The sequence below is a fragment of the Herpailurus yagouaroundi genome, unplaced genomic scaffold (genome assembly GCF_014898765.1).
Source record: "Herpailurus yagouaroundi ecotype Mexico unplaced genomic scaffold, PumYag 197, whole genome shotgun sequence".
Classification (NCBI taxonomy): Eukaryota; Metazoa; Chordata; class Mammalia; order Carnivora; family Felidae; genus Herpailurus; species Herpailurus yagouaroundi.
This window is the reverse complement of record NW_024412428.1, coordinates 9,843,336-9,857,250: the sequence shown is the minus strand read 5'-3', so window position 1 is coordinate 9,857,250 and position 13,915 is coordinate 9,843,336. Positions and strand designations below refer to the sequence as shown.

Genomic DNA, 13,915 nt, shown 5'->3' with positions numbered 1-13,915 from the left:
TTGTTTTCTTTCTGTGGAGGGTCTTGGTGGGCTCCTCCATTCTTTCCTCTAGTCCGGTGGATATATTTATGGCCATTACTCTAAATTCTCTAGGCATATTACTTATCTCCATTTTATTTAGCTCTCTTGCTAGGATTTTGTTCTTTGGTTTGGGAGATAGTCCTGTGTCATTTTGTCTAACTCCCTGTGTTGATCTCTGTGTACTAGGAAATACAGTTATATCTCCTGATCTTGAAAGTAGTTGCCTTATGAAGACTAGGTCCTGTGGCACCCTGTAGTGCAGTGTCCCTATTCAGCAGAACCTTGAACTTCAGGGCTGTCTCTTCTGTGTGTTGTATGCACCATATTGTTGCGGCTGAGCTGCTTTTGCCTTCAGCCCAGTTGTCTGTTTGCTGTGGGCAGGGTTTGGTCCCTCAGTTGTTAATGGGCTAGTCTGGGGCTGCCTTAGGCATGAGTTGGGTCAGACCAGGGATTTGCCAGAGATGCAGTAGCACTGAGCTACAGGGCACTCTCCCTGTATCGTCCCCTGGGAAGCTGTTGGTGGGTGGGGCCCACAGTCAGACCATTTGTCTGTCCCCAGGCCACTGCTGGGACCACAGAACTGGTGTGTTTTTCTTACCCTCTCCCAGGGGCAGGAGTCACCTTGGAGTGGTGCCGGCCCCCACTGGGGCTGCTTGCACACTTCCAGGCTTGTGGCACCACTTTGGATGGACTTGCCGTGGGCTGGGTGGAGGGGGTGCGTCTACACTGCTAGCAAGGTCTACTCCAGTTTGCTATGGGAGGAGACCTGGTGCTGTTTTAGAGAACTCCTGCCAAGGCCTGGTTGGAGGGACAGTCTGCAGAAAAGCACAGGGCTGGCAGATGGTTAGCAAACTACACAGACAGTGTTAGCACTGTGCTGGTTTCTGCACACGTCCATGGGTCTAGGCTGGTGGGGTGGGGGGCGGGGAGGGATAGGGTGGCTGCCAACTCTTTTGTTCTTAGAGAAGTCTCCTAAAGATCCCTGCCCCTCCAGCACACATCCTGAGATTAATAAATCTCTCTCTCCCAGGTGTTTTTCACACTGCTGCTTCTATGCTGTATCTCAGTGGGGCTGCTATGCTGTCTCTTAAGGGTGGGGACTCGGTTTCCTATGAATAGCCCTCCAGCTCTCCCAGGGCTGAGCCTCTGAAATTTAAAGGTCCAGGTGTTAAGCCCCATTGACTATAAAGACAGGCCATGTTGATCCCTTCTAGTCTTCAAAGCTAAGTGTTCTGGGGATTCATCTTCCCAGTGCAGGTAGTTTCATACTGGGGTGCCCAGGGTGGGGTCTGTTCCTCTCCCTTCTCCATGCTTGTAGTGGCCCTCCCATGGACAGCCCCATTGGTCAGCTTGGGTCCTGACTGCATCTCTGCCCTTCCTACCATTTTTGTTGTGGCCTCTTCATGTTTAGCTGTGAAGATTCTGTTCTGTCAGCCGTTGGGTCCTTTTCTGGATTATTTACATTGACGTGGGTGGTATCTAGGTGTATCCATGCGACAAGGTGAGCTGAGGGTCCTATGTCATCCGCACATCTTACGCTTTTCCATTGCTATTTCCGAGAGTCTCCGGGCAGACGCTTTAACACCAGCAAATACCCTGTCCTCATTAAAACGTACCCGTAGTTCAGCGTCAATTAATGATTATTACTTTAATCTTTACTATGATGGTTACAAAGTGATGGCTTTTCCCACCCCATCACGACCTCCACATTTACCAGTCACAACTCTTCATTATCCTGCAAGCAACAGCCCACCTGCTAGGGATGGAATTGTGCCCACACCAAATTTGTATGTTGAAGCCAGAGCCCCCAGTGTGGTTATATTTGGAAATGGGGCCTCTAAGGAGGTAATTAAAGTGAAATAAGGTCCTAAGGGTAGGGCTCTGATCCAATAGAATTAATGTCCTTGTAAGAAGAGACGCTGGAGAGCTCTCTCTCCGTGGAGCACAAAGAAGAGGTCATGTGAGGACACAGAGACCCAAGAGAAGAGGCCTCAGACACCTACCTTGCCAGTATCTTGATCTTGGACCCTCCCTGCATCCACAACTGTGAGAAATAGATTTCTATTGTTTTAAGCTACCCAGCCTATGGTATTCTGTTATGGTGCCCACTCTAAGATACCACCTTTCTCCCCCATTTATTTTTTACCTATTTACCTATTTTCTATTTCTTATAAGCATGAACTCATGGATTCCTAATTTTAATGGTTCATAATCTTTTATTGTCCTTAATTATATGATGCTTATCCAAAATTTGGCCAGTGGGAAACCACTCTAGCCTGCTTCTTTGTCCTCCTAAAACGCACTTTTCTTTTTATACCAGAAAGTAAGGGCGGGGGGTGAAGAATGTTCCAAATGTTCTTGCCTCAGCATTAGAATCCACACTTTCTCTGGGAAGGCCTGGTTCCTTTCAGTGGGGCAGCCGGCACCATAGTGCTCCCTAGTTGGTCAGTGCTACTGGGATATCTGCTTCTAGTCTTCTTTTCTAGAAAGAACTAGGAAGCTCACATGTACACATACACATACTTTAGAAATCATGGGTCTGACAAAACTTATGAGTTGTGAGAAATGTCTCCACTTCCAATCTCCTCTCATAGACCTCCTGACCTGCCTGATTCCATATCCATATTTTCTTTCTTGCACAATTTCCTTCTTGCACAACCGTAGGTTCCAACGCCATTTGCCCAATCCTCCAGTGTACCTAAAATAACTGCAGAATTGCTTTACCACACCACCACAAAAATCAGACTAACTGCAAATTCAGGATTTGTCTGCCATTCCTCACCTCTTCCCACACGTGAGTAAGGTACACTTATAAATATGGTCTTCCACTGTTACTTGCATCAGTTATAGTTTTCCTTCAGTGGGATTATGTTTTCATTCAAAACACAGTCGGGTCCATTTGTTTCAGCTTGCTCTCCGTCCTTACTGACTTTAATCCTGTCCTTACTGATTTATTTTCAAATTAGTAAAATATGAGCATGCTTTCCCAGTCAACTAAATTAAAAGATAAATTCAGTAGGGTCATACCCTCCCCCACTCCATCTATCCTCTTCTTCCACCCAGTCCTTTTAGAAACCAACCTCATGGTTCAACCGTCCCTCATTTTGTTTATGGAAAGATAAGGGGACACAGGCATGTTTATTTCCCCTTTGTTCCTAAATACATTCTTGTGCACTTTGATTTCCAGGCGACAGATACCATTAAATGAGAAAAGCATTCAATACAATTTTTTCAAAGAAACAAAATTCTCATTCATTAATTTGGTCTTTTTCTCTACCTCATCATTTCCACATGTATCTTTCTTATTTCCCTCCATATGCTTTTTTGGGTTGGCTTTTTATTCTTTTCTAGTTTTTTTTGAGTTGGGAATTGAATTTTTTTAATTCTCATTGGCTTGGCAATTCTTTATCCATCCCTTTTAGACTTTTGAAGGACTGTTTTATGTATGTCTTTTCTATAAAAGTATAGAGTTGGGGTTTGTTTTATGAACCAATCTGAAAGTTCTTAGGCGAGTTAAACCCATTCACATTTAGTGACACAACTCATAATATTTGGTCTCTACACTGAAATTACTTTGGGTTTGAATTATACATATACTATTTACTGTGTTTTACTTTTTGCTTTAAAAAATATTCTTGGTGTTGGAAGTTTTCCCCCCATTATCTTGTGTTTAACTTTTTATGCCTATTGTGTTTTTCCTATTTAATAGTATTAAGATCTGTCAGTTTTACACGGTATCCTTTGAATCCCATCTACTAGCTATACAATAAGCCATGATCTGATCCTACTTTCCTTTTTCTTTCCATTTTTTTAAAGTTACATACTTTCTACTTTGTCAAAACATATTATATTTATATACCATTCCCCTACCTATATACCTATTCCCCAACCCTGTTTTAACTTTACAGTTATATATATGAAATATTCACCATCAGTCCTCTTGCCCAAATTTCATCTCTCTTGTCTGCATGAAGTTCTTTCTCTAATACATTCCCCACGAAGGATGCATGTGCACACTACTCATTTCGTTGGTGGACACTAAGAAATTTCCTACTGATCCTGAAGAGCATCTTAGCTGCATATTAAACTTATGATTCACCATTTTTTTGAGTTTAACATGTTCCTCTACTGTTTCTGATGCCAGTCTTACTTTCTTGCTCTTTCATCATTTTGTCACAAGACTCAGAGGACGTTATCAAAATCTACTGGATTTGTCCAGCTATGGGAAGAGGTTGATGATCCCAGCTCAATTTTCCGTGGCACCTACCAGGTAGGCCCTTTTAATATATACATTAAGGTCCTCTTTTATTTCTGGTAATTTAAGTGTTATTTCTATGTTTTATTTTCTTCAATCAGGAACTCCAGTTATACAGGTGTTGGACTTTAGTATGTGTTCATTTTAACCACTTTTTTTCTCACCCTTTTAACTAACAGACCCCATTTTCATTTTCTAGAATGCTTTCCTAGTTTTTATCCATGTCTCTTGTTAAATTCTCATTTGAATTTGTTTACTTCTGGAAGTTTTCGTCATAACTTCAGAGATGAGTTTGCCTTTTTCTTTCTTTCCTGAGTCTAAAATTCTAGTTTTGCTTTTTCCCTTTCTTGTCCTTTTTTTTTTTTTTTTTTTTTTTAGTTTTTGAATTTTTGACCTCTCAGTCTTATAATTATTCAGCTTCATGACTTAGGAGAAGCCAGAAGAGTTCATGCAACTGAGGATGATTGGAGAGTCTCGCAAGGAAAAGGTGACAAGCTCAAACTAAAACACGTTTAAGACCTCACCAGGCAATTAGATATTATTGCTGGTAAAGATGAACAAAAAAAGAAACTCTAAATGAACATGTGGCAAAACGTGACTGTACTGAGGACCGATGACACAAGTGAAGTAGAGATTTAACAAATGCTACACACGACGTTACTGAAAGAGTCCATTCTTGGAGGTGACTGTGCTCCATTTGGACACTCACAGTAGTGTCTGGGGTTCACTGATCTGGAATCAGTGTCTGGATCAGTTGGTTTATAGTTTTCATCAAATTTGAAAATCTTTAAATATTTGTCAGATGCCCCTTCTGGGGACTCCAAATTGCCTACATACAAAGCCACCTGAAATTGTCCCACACCGCAGTGATGTTCTGTTCACTGGTTTTAAATTACTTATCTTTGTGTTTCCTTTGGACAGTTACTATTGCAATATTCACAAGTTCACCGATACGTTCTTCTCCAAGTTCTAATTTGCTGTTAATCTCATCCAATGGATTTTTCACCTCAGACAAAGTAGTTTTCACCTCTAGAAGTTCAGTTTGGTTATACCTTCCATGTCCCTTTTTGAATAAATGTAAGAGTTACTAAGCTGCAACGAACAGAACTTGTAGTTATAAATAACTAGTTAATGCTGTCATTTCTGGGGTAATTTCAATCAACTGATTTTTCTCATCATGGGTACGTTTTCCTGCTGCTTTCCATGTCTGGGAACTTTTGATTGAATGCCAAGCACTGTGATTCCTTGTTGGGTGATGGATATTTTGGTACTTCTCTAAATCTTGAGCTTTGTTCTTGGATGCAGACTAGTTACCTGGAAACAGTTTGGTCTTTTAAGATCTCTTAGGCAGGACTGAAGCAGTACTTAGCTATTTCCCACTATTAAAGCAAGATACTTCTATATCTAGCTACTCTACCCAACACCCTATGAGTCCAGGGTCTCCCAGTCTGGCTGGTAGAAATAGGTACCCTACTCAGCCCTGTGTGAGTGTTGGGCACCATCCCCTCTCATCATCTTGGCTGGTTCTCTCCCCAGCGTCCAGTAGTTTCCTCACATGTATGCACTGATCAATACTCAACTGAATATCTGAGGGGAGCCCCCACAGATCTCCAGTGTTCTTTCTGTGCAGCTCTCCCTCTCCAGTGCCCTGTCCTGCAAGCTAATGGGTCTTGGTCACCCCAGGCTCTCAGCATCATCTCTTCAACTCAAGGAGTTGGCCACGTTCCAACGGGGTTCCCTTCCCTCAGCAGCTATTTACATTCTCTTAAGGCAGTTAGCTGGGGCTGTCATAGAACTTACTTCTTACGTCTCATATGTCTCATGGGTTACTGTCCTTTGTTGCCTAATGTCCAGGGTCTTAAAAACCCTCGTTTCATATATTTTGTCCTTTTTGGGGCATTGCTTCAAACGTGAGGGTAAATCTAGTCCCTGTTACTCCATCTTGGCCGGAAGCAGAAGTACCCATCCTAGCTTCTGAATATGAATATATGTAGAATATAAAGCCACCCTAGGCTGATGAGGGCTCCTTACCTTATTAACGTGTCATCATCCACAATGACTAACCATGCTATCTTGTCATGGCTGTGATTCAAAAATCTTTCCAAAATGGCAAATGTCTTTCCACAATGACCTAGGAAAGGCAAAGAGAGAACTTACGATGTAATATTTTCTTTAAAATACATATAGAACTCATTTTAAACATGGTTATAGTTTCAAGGTTTTAAAAGTAAAAGCTTAACTGCTGACATGCACAGGAATAATCAGAAACTTAAAAAATTAGCTTCCTGTAATTTGCATAGGCCTCATGAACCAATGTGGGAGCTTTAGAGATCATGAAGTCTAAGCCATGTACTTCACACACTGGAAATCAGGGGACCCAGAGACGGGAATAACACAAGGTCACTGGGCTGATCGGAGGAGGGGCCAGTTATCTCCACTCCAGACAAAGTTGTAAGCCTCATGGAAAGTATAAGGCTTGGCACCTTTCCTTAGATGTCCTTAATCTGAAGGAACTTTTAGAACTCCAAGCGTTGCAACTAAAGGGAAACAATGGTACAAAAGCGGGATATTACACCTTCAAGTGTTGGCTTTATAAATATTTGCCATATGCTAGATACTGTGGCCGGTTCTGCCCTAAAAGTACAGTGTGGACTAAGTTACGGTTCTTCAGATGCCAACAGACAAACGTCACTGCTTTAATGGAAAATGCTGGGGCCCAAGCTAAGAATAAAATGCTTGGGAAGAGAACTCAAATCAGTAAACAGCCATCTACCCCGGATTGCAACAAAATATTTGGTGACACAAGAGAGAACAAGCTAATGTTAACTAATAGTAAACCACTCAATGTGACCTTTGTTTTCATTTTTCTTAGTCGCTTAAGGTATTTTTAACCATTATTTGAAGGCCATCTCTAATTCCTTTTGGAGCAAGGCAAAACAGGAATAGCAATAATAATGTCAGACTAAACACAAAAGAAGAAATCGAATAAGAAATATACGAGTAAGTGAATGTTAAAGGCAACCTAAATTGAAATCTAAAAAGCAAGCTTAACCAAAAAAACCTCAGTCTAAAATCATTTTTCCGAAACAAAGCAACAGACAGACTCAGTAATATATGTAACCTTGCCAGAAGAATTGATAACTACAGGAATGGCTTATCTGATTCTACTTTGTGCATTATCAATCAAGGCATTATGAGAGACACGACCATGAAATAATCCAGATAAATTACTCTTTAGAACAAGAAAATCAACTTACTACTTCTTTTTCTGCTCCTAAAAGGGTATGGGGAACCAGAAACTGAAGAAAAGAGTGTGACAGGAACACTAGATAAAAAGTGAGATGTGGGGCGCCTGGGTGGCGCAGTCGGTTAAGCGTCCGACTTCAGCCAGGTCACGATCTCGCGGTCCGTGAGTTCGAGCCCCGCGTCGGGCTCTGGGCTGATGGCTCGGAGCCTGGAGCCTGTTTCTGATTCTGTGTCTCCCTCTCTCTCTGCCCCTCCCCCGTTCATGCTCTGTCTCTCTCTGTCCCAAAAATAATAAATAAACGTTGAAAAAAAAAAATTAAAAAAAAAAAAGTGAGATGAACAAAGAGCGTCTGCAGGTAAGGTGGCCAGCTTTCTACTTGCATTTTTTTGAAATAAACAATGTTTTTAATTTGAAGCCAGAATCTGAAGACAAAAACCGGTGCGCTACCAATCATCACTAATTAAAATATTCACAAAATACATGACTATCACAGAGCTTACGCCACACATAACCAGTGCAAAACGTGGGTGAACACTACGCGACAATTACACACAAAATGTGAGCTAGACCATAAGCTTCATGAGGACAGAAACCATCGGCTTCGTTCCTATTTTCCCAGCTTCTGGGGCTGGCAAATAGCAGGCATAGAACAATCCTGGCGGGTTAAGCTGCTAAAATCCAATGCGGAGAAGCTTTGTGTGGAAAGATGATAAATTAACTGGGGACACTCCATTATGGTCACAATGAATTATGAAGGTATAAAAAAAAAAATCTCTTAAGTAATCCTAATTGTCATATGCTCTGTCCTATTGATATGGCCCAACCACTTCCAACCTTTCTTAGTGCTTATAAAGCAGCTCTTAATCTGAGAGAACTGGTCCATATCCCTGGGCAAAGACGTTGGGATTCGGGAAGGAAGTGAAACTTACGTAAGGCAAAAATCATAGAATTCTAAGACATTTCATTTTCATCCTAATTTACTCTCTTTCCAGAATGGACATTCTGAATAAGAGTAGTGAAAATTAAGGACTCACCTCTATCTGTGTTAGGAATCCCCAGATCTACTGTAGGAATAGAACTTTCTGCGTGATCACTGTAGTATTCAATGAGACTTGCCTGTCCTGCCCAGGTCTGCTTTACAATGGGGACTGAAATGAGAGGAGTGACGGTCACTGGCACAGTTACATAAGGAAGCTTAGAATCTCAGAAGGGCAGCATTACCACCTATAAAGGAAGAGAACCATTATTTGTTGTTCTTCAGGTATTCTAACGTGCTTGCTTTTCCCACCCTGAGAAATATCAGGTTGTTTGTCAAGGGCAGCAGGTGGACAGAACCCTCTTCTTGAGACATTTTCAGTGTACCTTAGAGCCCAATACTTCTCACTCCTGGTGACTCCACATTTCTCACGTCCATGTAATGATACATTTTCTAGTCTGATAATACTGTTGTGTTTAATTTTCCTCTTTTCCCCATAGGCTATTTCATTTACTATTCACAACTGGATTTTTAAAATGCTTCTCAGAGGGGTGAGGAATAAAATTACCTCTACGGGATGGGAATATTCTTTGTTTCTGGCTGAGATGCAAAGCTCTCTCCCTTACAATGAGGGTAGGAGGCTTCTCAAACTACACCCTAAGAGAACCACGCGATCCTATGGAGGGCACCACCCTACCACTGAGAGTCACTGCACTGAATAGCCAACAGGCTTGTGTTGTACTTTTGAAAAGTGCGGAAGAAGTAACATTGAGAACCACTACTGTATTTTTGACCTCTATCATTAACAGATAAATTTCTAATAAACTTTAAAAAAGAACACAGAAAACTTTCCAGGTTGTAATTCAGAGCTAACTTTAATCCTCTCCTGTCTCCACCCTTGATGGAATTCTGCCTAATTATGTGACATTAATTCACTTGGCCCAATATATAAGTATTTTCTTAGATACTTGTTTTTTAGTTACTGGCTGTGCATCTTTAAATTTTGAGAAGAGGTTTCTGTTTTTTAATAGAAAAAAAATCATCATATCTAGATATTAAGACTCTCCACCGCAAAGAATTTAAATCTTCAGGTCAGCATTTTGAGACTTTTATCAGATCATTTCTCTTTTTCCTTTTTCCCAGCCCAAATAAAAATGTATGCAAAAACTCCCAACGCACTGCCAAATCTAAGTGTCTGCCTCTGCGTGTCAACAAACTCAAAGTCAGACAGCCATTGTATATAAAATACCAAAGCACGCCATTTTATTCATTATTCGCCAGCTTTTAAGAAAGACCTATGAATTCTGGACATTTGTTATAATGTCTAAATTACCTATTGCAACCCACTAAATAACTTTTAGATCTTAAAATGTAATTCTTCTGCAATCAGAAAGGCAGAGATTTGCTCCTGTCAAAATAGACAACGATGCATAAATAAGAGATAACATAATAATAGAGAAGATGCATAATAATAGATGCGGCTGCTTGGGTGGAGGGGGGCGGGTAGAAAAAAATCCTCTTCCGTTCTACTTGCAAGTTCCAGCACAATAAGAATCTTCACCTTGGCACTGCAGTGGCAGTTTGCTTTGCATGTCACAAGCAGAGGACTTACCCCGGAAAAGGGCTCCCTGCAGCTTGCAGCCACTAAATGTTCACTCTTGGGTAAAATGTCCTCCCTTGCATGACTCTGGAAGAAGCTGTGAGGAGAGGTCAAGAATTTTCCTCAGTCCCCAGCACTCAGTGCTGCAAGCTGTGCAAAGTCTGCGTTCACGGTCCTCAGCCTTTAGCCCTCAGCTCCTGTCTGCTCCAGTAGCTTTATTAAACAGCACAGATCTTTCTTCTTGGCTGATTTAAATGCTATTCAAATCAAGAGCAAGTCCTTTGCTGCACCTAACTACCTGCTCTCAGGTTTTGTTAGAAACTGCTGAAACAGAAATTTCACTGAAGGTAAGAATTACCTCACTCTCCAACACCTAGCACGGTGGCCAGGATGTAGCAGGTGCTCGATAAATAGTTGAATGAGGACTGAATTTTGTAGAAGTTCCAACAAAAGGCTTGGGGCCGTTTGCGGAACTAGTGTTAAAGGAAGGCTTCACTCAAAAAGGCAAGCCATCATTTGGCACGAGACTGTTGCCACCATTTTAACATAGTAAGGTGTTACGGTTCTATTATCCCTAAAGCATTCAACAATTGTTATCGCCTGTCCCCTGATCATTATAACTCCTGAGGCATTTGTCGTATCTGGCAGCTGTAAAGAATTTAAAACTAAGGCTAAGTCTCCTGCAACCGCAGGTAAAGCCTTTATTTTCAACTGGGGGTGATTCCAAATTACCTAAAACTTCTAAAATACTGCTCTATTCTAAAATACTGGGCATTGTTTGAATTCTAGGTTGAATTCGTTCTATTTATAAGATATTCTATTTTGAGGTGCTATATCCCTAAAGATATTGAACTTAGAGAAAAGAGTTGCATATAGTCACGTGATCCATCATCTCGTTTTCGATACAGAGAAGCCTGCTTTCTACCACCTAATGAAACACTAGTGAATGCCTCTTTCAAGAAGGTTTGCCACAAGATAACTTAAAATTGGAGCAAAGTAAAACTTTACTATTAAAAAAAACCCCACTGCACAGATGGCATAAATCTTCCACATGGCTTTACAGACTCGAAGCAGGAGGAGATGTGTCTCGCTACGAGGCACAGAACACACATTTTTACCCCCGGTGAATTTACTTGCAAAACCCCGATGCCAAGTGAAAAATGAACGAGACCCTGAAACCCCGTGCGAAAACTGCCACACAATCAAACGTGAAGGGCTCCTGATTTTAGGAAATCTGCTAGTTTCAACGGACAAATGGACCTTTCTTCTCTGTATGCACGTCCACGACAAGACCCTGACTGCTCCTCTCTCCTCAGGGGAGGGCTAGAGACACACACCCCAAGGGTGTGTTATCATTCGCTCTTTGAAAGATGAGACATACGCAGAACTGAAAAGCAAGCCTCGCGGCTGCTCTCAAACAACAACATCTAAAACAGCCCGGAACCTCGCGATCTGTTCAACAGCCAGGGGGACAGCCGGGGGAGGGGGAGGGCAGCACCTGACTCCCGTCCTCTCTTTAATAAGTAATCGAATCACACCATTCGGCGCGGCATAGCCTTCTGTCTGGCTGCATTTTAATTCAAGCCTCGTGTTTTAAACGAGCAGAGCCTACCGCAGTACCCGGAAGCCTCTCTACTCGAAACGGCCAGCTACCATACGCTCCTTTCCATAAGTTTGTTCAGACCCGCCTCTTCTAGACAAGATGACTGCAGTAAAGAGAATAGGGTGGGTGGCTGTTTTGTGTTTTCCCATCTGAAAGGAAAAAAGTTTACTTTGAGGTGCTCACGAAGCTGTGAAAAGGAACTAAAGGCTGAGCAAACAGCAATGTTACCTCTTTAATCAGAGGAGGCTGCAGGAGGAGAGCATCTCACGACCCGCCACCTGATGAACAAACCAGTGGCCGCCACGAGACACTCAAGACACGCAGAGGAACGGCAGGGCCAAATGGTGCAAAGAAAGTTCTTTGCGTTTTCTGACAGCTCACGTCACCCAGTGGAAACACACATAACCCAAGAGGAAGTGAACAAGCAGAATATTAAAACTCCAGAGACCTTTTCCTTGCTTAAACATAATTTTACAGGCTATGCCTAATTTGCTTTATATAATACTTTTAAAGTTTCTTTCAAACCCCACTAACTGCGTGCGTCTCAAGAGTGTGTTGCTATTTCGATGGTGTCAATATGTATTTCTTTCTTAAGCCAAAAGATAGGATATATTTTTTGCTGTGTCCTAAGAATGCTGTATTTCGTTTAAATCAAAATCCAGGCACAAAGCAGTTACATAAACGTTGGTTTCACTGTTAGGCCAAAAAGGTACAAGATGTAAAATAATTTCTTTTTAATTTTGGGACTTGCCTTTATTATCCATTCTCCATTGAGAATATAAAAAATGAGTTCAGTGTATATTTCCCTTGCCTTGACTGGAGCCTTGAAGAGAAAGTTCCATCCCTCATCCTGGATGTGGCCAACGTTATAAGGAGCTGGGGTGGGGGGCATCGCTAGGGTCTGCTGCATCCAGGGGCAGGGCACCCACGCCACTAGCAGTATAGCCGACTCTCGGTTTTCCAAAGATAAATATACAGTCTTATCTATGTTTTTCTTCCCCTTGTCGTTTGGCCTTTGTAACTTCACTGTTCCTACCACAAAGTGCACAGGGAAAGAAAAAAGAAAAAAACCCACCCCAGTCTCTATATTCTGCTTTACTGTAGACTCTCATCCCTGTCCAAGCAGCTTGGTTTATCTTTTAGATCATCTGTGGATTTCAGTTCCTGGCTATCCCCATTGCTCCTGAAAATAAAAAGCCTACTTTCCCACCTTCTGGCCAAGTCAAAAATGACCTTGAGCCTAGCAGAATGTCAAAATGAATATCAAATACTATTTATCAAGTGTTAAGACTGTAATACATCCAAGGAGATTACACTATAGCTGTGCTGTGGCAGAAAGAATTTGGGATTTGGAGCCAGAAAACCCGAGTCCCAGCTCTCCTACTCAATAGTCTACAAGAACGTGGGCCAGTTGCATCTTGTCCCACACTCTGATTTCTCTACGGTATCAAAGGAATAACAACATTAATTACCACATCATGTGGAATTGTCAGTATGAACGCAGACGATAGAATGTACGTAAAAAACACGTCAGAAAATGCAGAAGAGGTCAGCAGAAGCAGTTACTATGGTGTTCTCAATGTAACTAATACGATTACTGCATAATTCTCTGGACCCACTGGTGGCTAGACTAGCCGCCCAAAAGGAGGAAAGGAGCCCCGTGGCCTACCAGGCTCACTTCCATCAAGCAATATGGACATCAAAGTCCCTAGAATCCTGCTGCCTTAGACCACCTTTTCAAACAAACATCCAAGTTTAAAGATGGCTTGCCACGGAAAGCCAACTGTGAAAGCCTCATGCTACCTTTTAAGTCTCAGGCTGCAGTGTCCTCGGATCCAAATTCATAGCAGCCAATCAACGCATCCAGCTTTAGGAGGTTTGGTTTCAACGCTCCTAACAGGCTTTGAAGACTTGTCATTTTTAAAGACCTTTGACTTAAAATTCAAACATAAAAGCGTTTGACGGAGATCTGAAAAGATGACCTCAAGCTTATGCCAACAAGAAGGCAATAAACTAGATCATTCAAAACTATTAAGTTAGCAAACTTTTTTTTTTCATTTCTGTAGAATATGAAAACTACAACAGGGATGGTCCCTAATTTTACTGCTTTACTGTCCATTGAAAAATGTCTCAAAAGAGACTATGCCACCGTCCTTAACATCAATATTATGAAAGCAGTCACTACTCCCAAGTGCAGCTTCAAGATCAAATAA

General features: G+C 41.7%; 1 protein-coding gene across 3 annotated transcripts in view; it reads right to left on the bottom strand.

Moving 5' to 3' along the window:
- Nucleotides 1–13,915, bottom strand: part of B3GLCT (beta 3-glucosyltransferase) — a 105,203-nt gene that overhangs the window by 36,307 nt on the left and 54,981 nt on the right. For all 3 annotated transcript variants that reach the window (XM_040448140.1, XM_040448141.1, XM_040448139.1), the window contains 2 exons: nt 8,558–8,671; nt 6,308–6,407 (listed from right to left, as the gene is read on the bottom strand). In XM_040448140.1, the coding sequence (XP_040304074.1) occupies nt 6,308–6,407; nt 8,558–8,671 (214 nt within the window). The remainder of the gene's footprint in view (nt 1–6,307; nt 6,408–8,557; nt 8,672–13,915) is intronic.